This window comes from Tribolium madens, unplaced genomic scaffold (genome assembly GCF_015345945.1).
Source record: "Tribolium madens isolate multiple individuals breed KSU strain unplaced genomic scaffold, Tmad_KSU_1.1 Scaffold_19;HRSCAF=116;Tcas5.2_LG9, whole genome shotgun sequence".
NCBI classification, from domain to species: Eukaryota; Metazoa; Arthropoda; class Insecta; order Coleoptera; family Tenebrionidae; genus Tribolium; species Tribolium madens.
In genome coordinates, this window is record NW_025400983.1 from 7,110,924 (window position 1) to 7,128,470 (window position 17,547).

The 17,547-nt window shown below is 33.2% G+C and overlaps 3 protein-coding genes across 5 annotated transcripts; 1 reads left to right on the forward strand and 2 right to left on the reverse strand.

Annotated features, from left to right (window-relative positions):
- Window positions 1–414: 414 nt before the first annotated feature.
- Window positions 415–7,514, reverse strand: LOC123013162 (kelch-like protein 10). 2 transcript variants are annotated; one of them, XM_044411554.1, is made up of 4 exons: window positions 7,225–7,514; window positions 6,628–7,173; window positions 3,975–4,453; window positions 415–1,324 (listed from the first exon to the last, which is right to left on the reverse strand). In XM_044411554.1, the coding sequence occupies exons 1-4, from the start codon at window positions 7,392–7,394 to the stop codon at window positions 588–590; spliced, it is 1,932 nt and encodes a 643-aa protein (XP_044267489.1). In that variant the 5' UTR covers window positions 7,395–7,514; the 3' UTR covers window positions 415–587. The 2 variants fall into 2 exon arrangements, with proteins under 2 accessions (XP_044267489.1, XP_044267479.1); XM_044411544.1 differs by having other exon boundaries at window positions 6,544–7,173.
- A 2,616-nt stretch (window positions 7,515–10,130) lies between these two features.
- On the reverse strand, window positions 10,131–11,655 carry LOC123013022 (mitochondrial basic amino acids transporter). Of its 2 annotated transcripts, XM_044411323.1 has the most exons (3): window positions 11,409–11,655; window positions 11,202–11,356; window positions 10,131–11,155 (listed from the first exon to the last, which is right to left on the reverse strand). In XM_044411323.1, the coding sequence occupies exons 2-3, from the start codon at window positions 11,233–11,235 to the stop codon at window positions 10,329–10,331; spliced, it is 861 nt and encodes a 286-aa protein (XP_044267258.1). In that variant the 5' UTR covers window positions 11,236–11,356; window positions 11,409–11,655; the 3' UTR covers window positions 10,131–10,328. The 2 variants fall into 2 exon arrangements, with proteins under 2 accessions (XP_044267258.1, XP_044267250.1); XM_044411315.1 differs by having other exon boundaries at window positions 11,202–11,655.
- Window positions 11,656–14,249: 2,594 nt separating this feature from the next.
- LOC123012795 (4F2 cell-surface antigen heavy chain-like) lies at window positions 14,250–16,689 on the forward strand. Its single transcript, XM_044410936.1, has 3 exons — window positions 14,250–14,541; window positions 14,589–14,722; window positions 15,024–16,689. Exons 1-3 carry the CDS (start codon window positions 14,337–14,339, stop codon window positions 16,551–16,553), a joined length of 1,869 nt encoding a protein of 622 aa, XP_044266871.1. The 5' UTR covers window positions 14,250–14,336; the 3' UTR covers window positions 16,554–16,689.
- The last annotated feature ends 858 nt before the right edge of the window (window positions 16,690–17,547 follow it).

Consider the following 17,547-nt stretch of genomic DNA (forward strand, 5'->3'; position numbering starts at 1 on the left):
ACAGGGAATATGCATATTTCCTTACTTAAATAACTGTAAAAATTTAAAGTGTTAAAAAATCTGATTTTTTTGTATGGTTTTTTTTTTGCAAAGCAGTTTTTACCAAAATTTTCACCAATTATAATATAATTGATTTAAGTATCTAGTTACAAAACTGCCCACCTTGCAAAGTGTAATTTATTATTTTCTTCGTGAGTGGCAACTGTCATAGTTATAAAGCGCTAAAATACTCGAATTTAACAAAAAACCTTTTATTGTAATAAACATAATTGAAGCGGTCCTCATGTCGCCGTAATTCCCTTTCATTAGCTTTACGAGCAAGAAGACCAACACACAGCCCCTTTCCAAGTAAAACCGCAACAATTCGTCAGACTCGAAACTCTCAAACCTCGTAAAACATTCTCAACAAACAAATCTCAATAAAATGTTATATTAATGTATAAAGATGTGTATAAATAAAATAAAATGATATCTATACTTATAGTACATTTGATAGTAACTAGATCTCAAACAGACGGTCACATCATAGTTCATGGAGAATAAAATACCTTCCATCCAAGAATCGAAACATATAGCAAGTGACACAACTACTGCCCATCATTATCCGCTTCGTCCATCTCCATCAAGAGGGCCGGATCTTGCGCCACCGCCACTACTTGATTATTATCGTTGTTGTTATTCAGCTGTTGCAAAATATTCAACTGTTGCAAGTTTCCATGAGCTGCTGTTATCACATTCTCGGGCGGATTCGGCGGAATTGGCGGGTTAGGCGGATTTGGCGGAGTTGGTATATTATTCAACGTTCCTTGTCTCTGGCTCTCTAACGCGATCATTTTCTGCCTCTTCTCCTCCATCAACTTGTCCCTATGTTTGTGGATATAATCCTCGATGTTGGGCAACCCGTCCACCACACACGCCGAAAGGGCCGACCTGTATATATTCATATCGGTGGCTTCGTACCACTCGTTGGTCTTCTCGTCGTAACACTCCACGTGGTAGATGGTGGTTACGCCGTTGAAGCCCCCGATGGCAAAAATCATATCGTCGATTACTTCGATGGCGAAGTTGCTTCGAGGGTTGTACATGTCGGGAACGGGAGTCCAGGTGTTGGTCTGAGGGTTGTATTTCTCGCCGCTGCACATCCGGGATATACCGTTGAAACCGCCGATTACGTAGACGTAGTCGTGGTAGGCGATGCACGAGACTCCGGAACGGCGGGATCGCATGGCGCTTATTAGGGTCCATTGGTTCAATTCCGGGTCGTAGACTTCGGCCGAGTGCATGCATTCTTGCCCGTTGAAACCGCCAGTGATGTAGATCTTGTCTAGAATAAAAATAGTGTCATAAAACAAAAAAACAAATAGTACATTATACACCAAGGTGGAAGGTGCTTCAATACCAAGACAATAAGCTGAAGAAGTACGATTAAGCAACGACCACGAAGCCGATAAAAAAATCAGCAAATTTTGAAATTGCATTTTATGTGTTTATTATAGGCATGTAGACAATAATAGTAGATTGTTTAACAACTAAAAAAAGTGGTGATTSTTTTCACGAGATAATTAACCACTTTTCTTACGAGTTGAACATGATATTTTTTTGTATCCTTAATGGCAAACGTAAAAAACCTAAGAATATTTTAACAAAAATTGTTTTTCTACAATCTTTAAAATAGTTGCATATTAAAAGTAAACCATGTTAAATGTCATACTTATTAGTTGTATGGAAGTGTTGCTAACTAGTAAAGTAATTTTGTTTTTGAATTCCACCTAATCAAATGCCTGTTTTTAAGGATACAAAAAACAAAATATTTTTTGTCAAAGGACATATGACAAAGAAGCGTCGCGTTGTTTGTATTTGTTTCTTGGCTATATCTGTAGGAAAATGTTTTATACAGTGTGTATCAGAAATCGCACCCCAAAGTAAAATTTCAAGTAAGATAAGATACCAGAAACATGAAAAAAATGTCTAAAAAATTCTATCTGTCGAAAAATTTTGACATTTATTTTTTGACATTCGACATTTTTTATGTTTATTTAATGTTACTGACGTTCTTGTAGATGTTTTTTATAATTATTTAGTAAAGGTACAAAAAATCTTGGCAATAAAAGCCATAAATAACATTAAACAGAGTTACAATTTAGGATACAGTTTCCTTGTTTCCTCTTTTAATAGCCTGTAGCAAAAAAAATTGGAAAATTATTGTTGCAACAGAAATAAATAGAGTCAGAGTGCAAAATTTAAACTCTTATAATTTCGAAATTTTTGTAGATAGAATTTTTTAACATTTTTTCTATGTTGCTGGTATCTTTACTGGATTATTACTGTATGTCTGTGAATAAAAAAGTTTTTTTAAACTAGCTCTTTCAGAACTCGCACTTCAGAGAAAAATACCAAATACAAATCTGAAAAAATTTCGAAATTATGAGGGTTTAAATTTTGCACTTTGACCTTATTAATTTCTTTTAGAAAATAGTATATTAAAGAACGTGTAAGCCATTTTTGTGGAACGAGTTCACTTTTGAAACAAGTTTTTAATGCTATTTTTTCTATTTTGCGCGTTTTACGTACTTATTAGGTACACTTTGATTTTCGAAGTGACAAGTCTCGAATATTTTTCAAAATTTTGTTGAATTAACAATGAATAAGAAATAAGAGAAATCGCTCAAAACGCTGCTGAAAATCACCATTACCAACCAATTATGAAAAACAAAAAAGGTTAAATGTCAGAAAAGAAATATCAGAATTTTTTTAAGATTATTCTCTATTTTGCGTTGAGAATAATTCTATTCCAGCACCCAAATGACGTCATTTAAGTGATTTAATAAGTCGTTGGTGTTAATTTAATTTTAGTGACGGACTTTCTTCCACCATTCATTTTCAAATGTGAAAATAAGAGTTATTTTTATTTTTCACAGCCGTCTAAAATTATTCCACATAAATGTCGCGAACCGTCGCAAAATTCTCTAGAAAAAAATAAATTTTCGTCTTTTAATTTATAAAATGATTTAAAGCGGCAAAATAGAAAAAATAGTATAAAGCACTTGTTGCAGAAGGTTCTTCAAGCACTAATTTGTTCCTCAGCTCGCCGCTAAGCGGCTCGTTTCGGAATTTCAAATTTGTGCTTCTGCAATTTGTACTATTCCATGTTCCTGGTAGCTTATCTTACTTGGAATTTTTCTCTGAGTTCTGAAACACTCTGTATATTTTACTCATAATTAATAATAATTTTCAAATATTTGTGATGCTTTGTGAATTATAACAACAAAATTTTACAATCGAAGCCTTAAATGTTCGTACCTATTAACCTATTCTTCGATAAATTGAAAGCCACGCTAACACGTCCTGTTCTATGTGTTGTTATTAATTTGAAAGATGACTCGTTTAAATTATCAGTGTATCAGTGATGAAATTTGACTTTTTTAGTTGGGAACCAAATCGTACATAATTTTAAGCTGGAAACTTTTGTCGTCGAGCGAAAAACTTTAATAATACCCCGTTAAGAGTTCAAATTTACTCTTTCAAATACCTGAAATTACTTTTCATCTTTGTGATTAAAGTGGCTGCTAATAACTACCGAACGAAAAATTGCCGCCATTCAATATTTCATTGATCATTTCCTCTAAACAATTTTTAAATTAAAATTGAAACAAATCAAGTTTTATAATCTCGTTTTTTCCCAACTTGAATGAGACCAAAAAATGGAAAATTAACTCGTCATTTCCTCGCATTTTGTGCAAGATATTCGTCGGGTACGACACATAATAAACCCAAAACATTACAGAGTTACGGAACATTAAAACAAGTTCGTTAATGCAATGTGTTCTCTCATTGTTGATTAGTAACACGAACTGGTYCCACCMTAACCAAAGATTTCCGCTAAAAGCGCATCTACTTTAATGAATTTAATTAGAAGCTTGTTAAACTTTTCACCTCTCAAAGTAATTCGATCTCAAAAACAAATAAATACTTACTATTAAGGTTGCAAGCGCTCGCATCAGACCTTTGCATATTCATAGAGGCAATCAACGACCATTGATTGGTCTTGTAATCATATTTCTCGGCCGTGTTTTGTCTATGGTGGCCGTCGTATCCACCCATGGCATAGATAATGTTATTCAAAACGGCTGTACTGACGTAACATCGTCTGGCATGCATGGGGGCGATCTCCTTCCAGATTTTCTTCACGGGGTCGAAACATCGACACGAGTTGAAATAATCCATTCCGTCGAATCCGCCAATTACGTAAATGTTGTAACCGACAACGGCGGTTCCATGGTAGGCTCTAGGTCCAGCAGGGTCGACTTCTTCGATTTTCACCCATCGGTCGGCTCGCGTGTCGTAGGTTTCGATGTAGTTGGTGGGCGAACCACCGCTCCAGCCGCCGATGGCGAAAAGGACCTCGTGGGGCAGGCGGGGGCGCGCGATTTCGGGGGTGACCACTTCACCATTTCTGACAGAAACAAAGAATCTAACTTACAATATCAGCAAAAATAGAAAATTTGCCCCGTTGTTTTCAAATTTTTCAAGTAAACTAAGTGAAAACTTCTTGTTGTTAAGTGAATTTTTTATAGTAAGCAAATTATTGTCTGTACACAAGAATGCTAAATTTTCTATTATGTTCGCGTTGACTACATTTTTAGTTATTTGCTAATTTAAAAAATAAAATCTTGTATAACATCTGAAAATGGTTGTGGTAATAAAGTGCGTTATTGGTGAAAAMGAAGAAAAATATATTAATGAAGAACTATTAATTAAAAACCAATACTTTTTTAATAATAATCGTTTCCAAATCAACAAAAATTTCCCTATTCACCGTCAACTACGGCTGTGAGTGGTGTAGCATTATTTCATGTTTAATCTTTCAATTGTATCTTTTTTAGTCTTTAAAAAAATTATAAATCAATAAAAATTTTGATATTAAATTCGGTACCACTAACATCACTTCTTAGAAATTTGTCTAGAAAATTGTGAAAGTAAAAGTTATAAAAAAACCACTGTTGAATTTTAGACACAAGTTTAAGAAACTCTAATTTTTAGTATAAAATGACAATCAGATAAAATAATAACAAATAAGTAAAAAATCTATTAAATAAAGGTGTCTGGATACACACTATTTGAGAAAAATTGTTGAAAAAGTAACAATTTTAAGACTAAAAAACTAAAGAAGAGTCTGTATCACTTTCAAACTCGTAAAAATTATAGATACATTATTAAATAAACAGTTTGTAAAAACTTTAAARGGTGAGTTCTTTGGTCAAAATGGGACATACTTATGTGCTGAAATGCCTGATAAAGAAGCTAGTTTAGCGAGCAAATTTACGAGTACATCAATTAAAAGTTTTTGTTTGTGAGGACTCATGAAGGGTAAAAWTTACCAATTATTTTTTGAAAGTAAGTTAAATTTTGCTAATAATTATACCGTATGTTTCCGKATTGAGTTTACAAGAGGAACAAAAATTTAATCTTTGATTTTACGCCAAAACTTTAAAGAAATAACAATTTTGGCTGAACCTGAAACGAGCAAATCTGTAATTAAAACTTCATTATTCTGACTCAGTGGAAAGTAAAGCAAATTTTCCTTCCGATTTTGGACATTGGCGGTTTTTTTATAATTAAAAATTATAAATAACGATTGTTCTTGTTAAAAAATGACTTTGTTTTTTATTTTAGAGCTTTTTCTTTGAGTTGTCATTTATTAAAGTTATGTTTTTCACAAACATTTTTGTTGTTTAACTTGCATAAACTCATTTGTCAAAGTAACATCGTTGTCAAAAAAATTAAGCAAGTAATGTGATCAAGTTTAAAACGCAGAGAAAAATTATTGGAAGCCTAAATTAAGAAAAAAATTAACTTTTCTTTCCAATGAATTAGAATAAAGCAATTTTAATTTCAGAATTGCTCGTTTCAGGTGAAGCAAAAAATGTATTCCCTTTGCAGTTTTGGCGTAAAATCAAAGATTTTTTTTCCTCTTGTAAACTTATCAATCCGGGGACACACTGTAAATAAGAATGGGACAGAAAAATTGCTACAATCAATAATAGTACTCACGCTACTATTATAATTACCATAATAATAAAATAATAATAGGGAAAAGGAATACTATAACAAAGTGTAATTTGAGAAAAGTCGTAAGTTAAAAATTGCATATTAAAAAAAAAGTGAAAATTACAGGTTTTCTTAGATATTTAAACGTGTTTTTGCGTGTATTTCTCTTTTTTTTGGTTTATTTATTTAACATTATTTTTGCTATCCTGAGTTATTTTAAGTCGCTATTAATAGTTATTTATTGTATATTGGATAAATTGTTTTTTCTGAGATGTTGATTCAAAAATTCTGGAAACATTTTTTTAAATTTTCCTAGACGAAATATTTTTCATATCGTTGGACTGTATGTAATCGTAAAAATCTAGTTGGTGGCTAGTGATAATTAATATAAGAGCTGGATTATTCTAGAATTAAACCTGAAGTTTGTCTGAACAAAAACCTAGCTCTTATACTAAATTGCTGAAGCCATTTGAAATAGAGTGAAAATTGGGTTACTTGTGCATGATTCGTTCAAGATCGTATAAGAATTTCAAAGTTTCGATGACCATAGGTCTACTTTCTTCGCAGGATGTGACGTACGGGTGATCCTTGACTTTTTCCATGAAGAACTGAGTTTCCAGCAAACCGAGTCTGATACATTTCATCAAGGTAACAATATGTCCTTTTCTTTGCTCCGGATCGTAATCGATCCATTTGAGAATCGTTTCCCAAACGATTTCCTCGCTTTTCACATTGAGATTATCYGCATTGATGATTTCTTGAAAATCCTTCAATGATAACATTAAAAGTTCRTCGCTTTGCTGTGCGATTTGAATGAAATTCTTCATGATGTAGCGCCAACAGGCTTGTGCAAGATCAGTACAGAAGTGGTTTCGGGCGAAAAGTAAAATTCCGATGCAGTTTTTGCCATTGAGAATGTTTTCCAAATATTTACAACACATTTCCAAAGCACCCAACATACTCAAATAATCGGCGGTGATCAAAACATCAAAAACGTTATTCTTGTTCAAGTCTAGTTTCCGCAAATAGGCATAATTGATTAAAATGTGCATCATTTCCGAGCTGACGCCTGGTATTTGYACTTTGGTCTCGTTTTTGTTGTGTAGGAGAGTCGTAAAAGCGGCTCTGAAATTTTCAAAATTAGAGATTTTTTTCGCCGCTTCGGRGAWKTTATACTTGAAGTAGTTGCTGCAGGCACACAGGAGGGCTCTGTGGATGGGGATTTCGGTCCCGTCGTCAAGGACTATAATCGCGTCGCATAACTGGTTGTTCTCCCTCAAATCGTACAACGTCTGCATGGCCTGCATACTCATACACCGCCCTTTTCCGGTTTCTGCATCCTGCATCTCATCGTACTTCTGCGTCTTGGTGGGAATCTTTCAAGGAAGGTAAAGAACACAAATAATTTTGAACAATATTAGGGGTTGAAATTTGTTGAAAGTCAAAAGTGACAACGGAAACAAAGGTTTCTATTAGGTTTTTATTCCAGAGGTTTTCATTGGTAGCCGTGAACCATGGATATGATGGCTAAACATTTCGATAAAAAAATAGCAACAAAAAGTTCACAAAACAAACTAAAAAATTATTTGGTAGAGTTAAATTTGCTTAAAAGAGTTAAAAGGACTTCAATTGAAAAAATCTTTTTCCACTGGGTTCTACTTGGGTTAATTTTTTATTTCTATGACACAGTTTGGCTTTGATTCATTTCGGTTTAGCATTAAAAAAAAATGCAGTAATAGTAAAAAAACAATAAGAATTTATTTTATTTCAGTGTTTATAATTGGTTAAATTTTTTTAGTACCTAATAATGAAATTATCTGACCGTCAATGTATTTCATAAATTACAAGTTTTAGGTAATATACAGTGTGTCCCCGGATTGGGACTACAAAAAAAATTGTATCTTTGATTTTACGCTAAAACTGCAAAGGGAAAACATTTCTTGCTTTAACTGAAACGAGCAAATCTGTAATTAAAACTTCATTATTCTAACTCAGTAGAAAAAGAAGTAAGTTTATTTTTCTCTTGATTTTGGGCTAATTTTTCTCTGCTTTTTAAATCTCCTCACATTGGGGGTTTTATACAGGCTGCGCCAGAACTCGCAGAGAAAAATAATAAGGTAAGATACCAGGAACAAAGGTTAAAAAAAATTATCTACAAAAATTTCGAAGTTACGAAAGTTTAAATTTTGCACTTTGACTCTATGTATTTTTGTTGGAATAATAATTTTCCAAGTTTTTTTGATACAGGCTATTAGAAGATGAAACAAGCAAGCTGTATCCTAAATTRTGACTCTGTTTAATGTTATTTGTGGCTTTTATTGCCAACATTTTTGCACCTTTACTAAATGATTGTAAAATCATCGGTATCATTAAATAAACAAAAAAAAATGTCAAATGTCAAAATAAAAGTCAAAATTTTTTTGACAGATAGAATTTTTTAAACATTTTTTTCATGTTCCTGGTGTCTTATCTTACTTGAATTTGTTTCTCTGGGGCGCGAGTTCTGGCGCAGCCTGTATTTTTGACAATTTGTCACTTTGACAAGTACGTTTACGTCAGTCAAATAACAAAAATGTTTGTGAAAAACATAATTTTAATAAATAGCAACTCAAAAAAAACAAAGTCATTTTTAACAAGAACTATTATTATTTAATTAATGAATTAACTCTCAGAGTGCCATAGTTGTCAAACTGAAAAAACCGTCAATGTGATTGTACTTAAAAAAGCAGAGAAAAATTATTCCAGGTCCAAAATAAAAAAAAAAAACAACTTTTCTTTTCAGTGAATTAGAATAATGAAGTTTTAATTACAGATTTGCTCGTTTCAGTTGAAACAAAAAATGTTTTTCCCTTGCAGTTTTGGCGTAAAATCAAAGATAAAAAAAATTTCAACAACAAAACATTTCTTCTTGTAAACCCAATCCATACTTAATATTATAAAAGGAATTGAAAAAAAACAACTACGATATCAAGAAATGTAAAACTTCTTTTCAAATTGAAGCCAGAATTGCTCTTATGAAGAATGATGACTGTTTTAAAATGCCTAATTACAAAAAATTAATTTCATTTTAGTTTAGTGAATATTACGCACTTTTAAACTTTATATGACCTTCTACGAGTCGATAAAATCCCATTTTTATTTAATTTTTTTAGATAACGGACACATAAATTAATTTGTTTTATTTATTTCGGACTATTTTATAATTTTTCTGTTTATGATAATTATGATAATTGCAAGTAATTAAATATTTGTGATTACAAAATGTGGTTACAACAGAATTTGCGAATTTTGTATTTACGATGACAAATTAATTAAAATCTTATTACTGTAATTACACGGTTGACCTACATGTTAGAAAAAAACTGACTAACCTATTTTTGATATTATTCTTAATAAATACGATATCAAGTATACTATAATAATAAAGCACTGATTAGTGATTATTCAAGGTTTTTAGTTCAATTAAACAGTTTTATTTAAAATAGTTACTGAATTCTTTATTTTGAAAATAATTCAAAATAGTTTTATATTTAATTGGTTTATGAATATTTCTACGTAGTGTTTGGAGTTCGAAAAACGTTTAAATTGAAAAAAAAATGATAATGCACTAACGCCAGATTCCAGGATTTTTTTTCTCGAAACATTTTTGTTTTAAAAATAATGCCCTCAGGATTTCTTGTATCAGATTAAGGTTTTACGAAAAAGATGATTAATTAAAATATCATGAAACAGACAGATGTTTAATTAAAAACGCCTTTTTATGGAAATGTTTCTGATTTAAAACAGTCCTTATTCTTACGAACAAACAGAAAGTTTATTACATTTTTTTACCCAACTTATGGACATTTTAAAAATAAACTTATTTTTTGCAAATTTTTAGCAGTTCTATAGGAAAGAATTAAGTAAGCGAAAATAAAAACTTTATTTATTGTTTTGGATCTATTTTTTTTCAAAATTGGATTTTTATTCTCGAATAAAATGTAAGTTTTTCCTTTTGTAAATAAAATGACGCGATCCTAAAATATTTTGTAATTACACATTATTTTTATTTTCTTGGGGACAAATGAAATAAAACCCCAACGAACACAATACAGTTTTATTTCAATGTCAAAATCTACATAACTACAATGTGCAGCATTGCTGGCGCCACTATATTTCTGAAAATCGCCTCATTAAGTTCCCATCATCCCATTTTAGCATATTCACGTGATAAAACACCAGTTTGTATAATTTATCACATAACAAGCAAAACACATTTTCTTGAAAATTGATTACACGTTTCAAACGGGAACAGCCTCTGACACTTTAAGTGTATATACAGCATCACTGCACCGCCCCCATAAATCCCCCTCATACAAACGCACGGTCCATGTAACAACAGCGAAAGTGGCGGCGTTTACGGGAAACGCACGCAAAAGTGTAGGCGAAAGCCCTTTGTACAAGAAATTGTAACCTTCACTCGAGACACTTTTCCTCAAACAATCAAGAGAATTTTTGTACGTGTTGTCTATTTGGAATCGGGATTTGACCACGTCTATGGGATAGACGATAATCCAGGAAACCATCCCGGAAATCCCACCAGCCAGTAGCATGTTTCCGGTCGAAACCGGACGGTTATCATCACTCCGGGTCAAAAATTCGTAAGTGAGGAAATAAGAACCAAAGGCGGGAATCTCCCGGAGGATTGTTGAATTTAACCCCCGGAAAAGACCCCTCACACCTTCCCCACGGTAAATCTTTCTCAAGCAATCAAGAGGACCTGACGGGCTTTTGGCCACTTGAAGTCGTGATTTTGCCAACTCCATGGGACTACAAAGAAAACTCTGGAAAAATCCGGCTGTGGCTCCGGCAATTAGACTCGACTGGAGCGTTTCCGGGTTCAAACTCCTCTGAGTGTTGCCATAAACACCGAAAACTATCGCATTAATGGCAGCGACTCCCGCCAAAGGACTTGTCATTCCTCGGTAAAGTCCCCTGAGGCCGTCTTTTGTTACCAACTTCCGGAAACAATCAACAGTTCCGGTGAATTTTGGATTTTTCGCATCTTGAGTTTGCAAATGCACTTTTATTGTGTCCAAGGGATGTCCAACTATCACACCGGCACATCCTGCAATAAATTTGTTAAATTATGATGAGTTAAGAGTGTTATTTACCCCCAATGCAGCCTGCAACAAAGTCAAGAGCCATGGCCTGGACTTTCAATATGGTACACGTCGACGAAAATGTTCAATTCGAGAGGGTTCGCACTGATTAACACTAAATTCGTGTTGTTGTAGAAAGTTATTTGGAAAAATTTAGACTCCATGTACTACAAAAAGCATTTTTGCGTAATACTGAAACTGGGAAAAATTAAATTTTACCTTTTCTTTCACTTTTTGGGCGATTTTGAACATCACACATGCTAGTGTAGCTCAGACTACGATGACTTCTAGATCTGAACTGGAGGTACGATTCATTCATCTCATTATTAAAATATTCAAGGGTCGAGTGATAAGAACTTATCTAATTTGTTATGCATTGTTAATGATCTTGGACAGTACAAATTTTGTTTTAAAAAATTTGCCTAGTTCCAAAAATTACGACAAGTTTGCATAATCGAGAACATATTTTTACTTAAAATCTTGTAAACTGTAGTAAATGGATTGTTTGTAAATCGTCTATTTCAAAATTTATTCGCTTTCAGTGAACCAAAAAACTGACAAATAAATAAGAATTTTACAACTCCATTATCTCAAATACTAATAAGTCTTCCAAAATACAAATTGTTATTATCAACAATGATTGATTAATAAATATGATCATAATTATTATTCATGTGCATATAAAGTATGTTTTTGCACTAATTTTTAAATATTTTACATGACAGTGAAAAATGTGTTAAAGATATTTATGAAGTTACTAGAATCCCATTACGTCAATATTATTTAATGTTTTTTCTTATTTATATAAACTCATTGGATTAATTTAATAAATAGCCATTATTTATGATAGTAAAAAAATTATTACCCACATTAATTGTCCAGGACGAAAAGACATGAAAAGATGTGATCACCTTTCCATTTTAATATAATACTCATTCTTTTCTTATCCAATTTTTTTATTTGTTGATACAATTAATAGTGTGTCTTCCTCGTGAATTACTTCCTAGTGTAGCACGTGCTCATCATGTTTTTTTCCAAGTTATTGTGAAAGTCTGCGATAAATCGCCAATAATACAAAAATAAAAATAAACTTTGAACTCGGACGAACCATTCTAAATTTTAAAATTTATAATACTGACTGACGTATCTTAAAATTATTAATCGTTACTTGTGTTTTAATTATTTATATAAACAAGAGGAATTATTAATGACAGCTAATTAGTTAATTTATATAAATAATAATTATATTTAGTCGTATTAATTTTTATTGTATTCAGGAAACACAAAGAACGAGCAAAGAAACTTTTCCACAATTTATTATTTGTTTTGTCTTTGAGTAAAAATCTACTCTCTTGACGGTCTTAAACTGATTTTGCTACACACATTTTAACTTGTTTTAAAAATCATCAATTGTTAATGATAATGTCATTAATTTGTTAAAAAAAAATATTGATGAACTAATTTTGTGTCGTTTCCCTATGATTATTGAAACAATTGTTTAAACCTACAAGGAATAAAAAAATGCTAATTTAAAGCGGACCTGATTTATAGGTACAACTAATTAAATTTTAGTAATTATTCATTCAACAGCAGCGTTTTATCTGAAATTTCACATCTCTGCATGGACAAATGACATAATAACTTACATATCTCTAAAGCGTGAGAGTAAAACATGCGACGACATGATTTTATAAGAATAACAATAATGAAAATTGAACCAAATCAATTTTGTTATTCTGAGCTTTGTTTTTTTTAATAAATCTTAATTAATTAATTAATATAGATCATATAGAGTCTCCCAACGAAAACTATAGTAACTCATAAAAATTGGTTTTGAGTTTCGATGGCTTATGTAGGACCCAAAATACAAAAACAATGAGAAAAATTTTCTTTGAATAAACAATATTATTACCAAAACTTAGACCTTCAGCAATTTTCAGTAATATTAAACAATTTCTTGATTTTTTATTAACAATCAAAGTTTCAATGCAATTCTGTAAATTTTGAGTTACTAGAGTTGTCGTTGGGAGAGTCGATATGTGTCCTTCATATTTGGACGAATTACTTTATTTTCTAATTTGTGAGTCGTAAAGAAGTTCATCAAGTTTAATGTTTACGACGAAATATATTATGCCAAGAGCAGCTTGTTTATAACGTGCCATTTCGAGATAGAAAATCATCGTTCGTGGATTTATTTACCTTAAATAAAAGCAAATTCGAGGGATTTGCTATGACTTTGATTTTATAAGTGATTTGTGAAATATGAATAAGCCACCTCTTTTGAGAATTTTTCCATTTTTCCAATAATCTGTTTTTGTACTCGAAAAATAAAAAAGTAGGTATCGTTGCTGATAATTTATAACAAATTTATTATTTATTTAGATTATTCAGCCTTCTTATAGTTTTTTTTTTTATAATTCTAAATTTATTTAAATAGGGTACCTAATATAACTAACAAATGATAGCAAAATTGAAATGTATTGCGAATTGTCTGTTATCATCGGTCTTTATTTTGCCAAATGAAAATTAACGTAGTGTGTCCTTGTCTTGTGTCATTTATAATGATAATAATTTTTATGCCAAGCACCAATAGGGGTTTAAAACAAATACACAATTTTTAGATTATAACTTTTAATTCTTCTATTTATTTTAACGTCAAGGTTTGTTTATTTTCTTAATAAAAACTATAATAATAATAATCTCAGCCAGAGTTGTTTGTGTTGAAAAATTCCAAGAAAAATGAGCGCCGTCTTCTAATTAATTCATTGACTTTAAATTACAAAGAACATTATTTAGGTCAGACTTCGAAATCACAATTTTTCATTCCGACTTATCTCAACAACAGAATTTTTGCACTTTTCCAAAAACTTGACCTTGCCAACACAAGAAAAACATAATGCAGCGGAATTTTCTGTCGTAGCTCGGACAAACGGAAAGTTTCTCATCTCCTCATTTATCAGAAATAATCGAAATAGTAATCTCCGGAATGCGTTTTGACCACATCGGAAAATTCCACACTTTTAAACCTCGCGCCTGTGGCGTGTCGCGACGCCCAGCGCCGCGACGTGCCCATAAATAGTCCATCAGCTGAGTGGTAATCACATGAGTTCAATTCGAGCAAATTGAGTGGTTTTGTGTCGTGCTACAATGGACGGGTTTCTGAAAGTGACAAACCCAGATTTGCCGAGTTCGCCCTCGAATTCGTTTATTGCGGACGAGGTGGCGTCGATTTGTCCTTTGATAACACCGTCGCCCCCAACCAACGACCTTATTAACCCTTTGCCGGAGTCAAACGAGCCCAATTACCAAATCGGGGAGGAATTGGCGACGATTTTGCAACAACATGTGCAAGGTTTGGSGAAAAATTTTGAGTTTARATTGAAAAATYGAGGGTTTTAGATGAGGATAAATGTGCGGGGGATTCGGCGTCCTCGAGTTCGTCGGCTTTAGCTGAACCAGCCTGTACCCAATTGCTCAATCACAGGAATAGTGCTTATCACCATATTACCAAAGACGAAAATTCAGCAATCGAGGTACTTTGTGCGAAAAGGCTTTAACCCAGTAGAAATGTTCAGTTTTCATTAAAAAAATCGCAAAAACAGCCCATTTATTTTAGCAAATATTTTAACAAAAAAAAATGTTTTAGTCCAGGAGCTGAATTATTTTTTTATAATTTTTTTCACTCAGCGAAAATTAATTGGAATTTTGTTGAATTACACTAAAAACTAAAACTCTTTTTGGTTTGATTGATGGTTGGTTTGCTGTGTTTGGGTTAAGGTCTTTCAGCGTTCCAAAAAATGCCAAATTGCGATATAATTCGTGATTGAATTGCAGGAAACGGCTGGTAAAGTCCAACCCCTCCAACTAACTTTTCGCAACCCTCCTGAAAACTACTTTTTCATGTCATGGAACTGGCCCCTGATTCGAAAAGTCTCCCTCGGCATGTTTTTATCAGGTCTCGTCGCAATGCTGGCCCTCGTAATAATGATGATCTCAACCCTACCAAAAACCTGTGACCCATACACTGAATGGTACCAAGGAAATGTCTTCTAYGAGGTTTTCCCAGCCAGTTTTTATGCCAGTGACAGGAACCACATGTATGGCGATTTCAAAGGAATCGCACTCAAAAGTGGTTACTTGAAATCACTAGGAGTGAGAGCAATCCGTCTCAATTCGATTTTTAAAACACCGAATTATCCAGATGATTACAAAAATGTGACAAGTTTGGTCGAAATTGCCCCACAGTTGGGCACAATTGAGGATTTGGAGAAAATGGTCAAGGAGTACTTGAAACCGAAAAATATTTCACTCATTCTTGATTTACCAGTGTTTCCGGTTTTGAAACAACTCACTCGGAAGAAAAGCGAGGTGAATTCAACCAATCAGGAACCATCGGTTGAGTTTTTGAAACAGGAACCAATGGGGGAGGATCTAATAGAGCAGGCTTTACTCCATTGGACCAATCACGGAGTTGAGGGTTTTTAYCTTAAAGGGTTGGAGTATTTTATCGATGACCCTCACTTGGGGCACTCTTTACGCCGCTGGAAAAACATATTAGGGCCTGAACGGCCCTTAATTATTAGCGAAGCTGTAATTAATATGGCTCCCAAAAACACAATTAATTTAATTCTGAATAGTGTTGACTTGGTTGATGTCCGACTCGAAATAGAAAAGGGGCTTCGTACTGTCACTAAACAAATCGAATCTGTCCAAAACGGGACACTTTTCTCTCGCAGAGGCCTCCCGTGGGTCCACTGGAGCCTCGGTGATGAGTCCCTCCCAACTCGCCTCGCCAATATCCTCCCATATGCCAACGCGACATTGGGGGCAACCCTCCTCCAATTGATGCTCCCGGGGACTCCTTGCATCTTCTACGGGAACGAAATCGGCCTCCAACAAATCTCGGACCCTGAAGGTGACCGCAACGACCAGAAACACCTCCACCACTTCACTTTCATGGCTTGGGAGGAGAGGAAATCCAGTCAGGTTTTACCATGGATGCATGGAGAAAGGGCAATTTCTGATTTCAGTCAGGCCAAGTCTGTGGCCGATATGATCGAGTTGAGGGCTAAATCGCCGGCGATTTTCTATAACTCTCATTTTAGAGAAGGGGAGAGTAAGGCGAATTCGGAGGTGATTTACGCAAGAGAAAATTTGTTAGTGATACAGAGGTGGYATCCCAGAAGGAAGAGTTTCGTGGTGGTGAGTAATCTAGGAAATGCGACGATTACTCAGGATTTGTCCACGCTGTTGTACAGTGGGATTGTGGTGATTGGGCCGAAGACGGATTCTAAATCGGGGAGCATTTCGTTCAAGGATCTTTCATTGTGGCCGGGAGAGTCGGTCGTTATTGAACTTATGTAACTTTTTTTGGAAAGAAATTGTATCGCTTTGTGTATTTTTCTGTGATAAATGGATAAATCATTGATTTTTCTAGTTACTCAATCATTTGTTATCAAGTTAATGGAAATATTAATAAAATTAGTGTATATTCTCTGTGCATTTTATTTTATTTTATTTTACCAAAAGTTTAGGTTGGAATTCAAAAATAATTTCAATTATTTTAGTAACAAAAAATAGGACAAAAAATTGTGCATAGGCACAAAAAATTGAACAAAAAATCGCTCATAGGCACAAAAAAATGAGCAAAAAATCGTCCACACACACTAAAAATTGAACAAAAAGCCGTTTGTGATCTTTGTTAATAATTTGATAAATACAAGTATTATAGCAACAAAAAATAGAATAAAAAATCGTGCAGACACAAAAAATTGAGCAAAAAATCGCCCACAGACAAAAAAATTGAACAAAAAACCGATTGGGTCTAACTAACTAGTGAACACATTCTGTGTGCATTCTGTTTTATTTTACCAAAAGTTTAGGTTGGATTTAAAAAATAATTTAAAATTATTTTAGTAACAAAAAATAGGACAAAAAATTGTGCATAGGGACATTTTCTTATTTAAAATTTGTGTATAACTGGTTGCATACACAACAGATTCATATCCGATTCTGAAGCTTACAGTAAGTTATTTGTATTACAAGGAAGGTAAGTGTATCTTTTCCTCCCACAAGGTGGAAGTCAATCCCCGAGACTTTCGAGAGCAGTAACCATCCAGGGAGGAAAAGACACTTTTCTCCATTGTGATGCATATAATTTCTCCTACGATCAAGAAAAAAAAACTTTTTTTAGAAATAATTCAACGTCTTTTTAGTCGTTACATAAGGAGTTGTTACAATAAAATAAAAGCCATTTTGTAGATTGCTTTATTTTTAAAATCAAGGCAGCACCGTACATTTGATTGAAGCTTTGAATGAATTTCGGATGCTTGAAATAAATAAAGAAAAAACACATAAA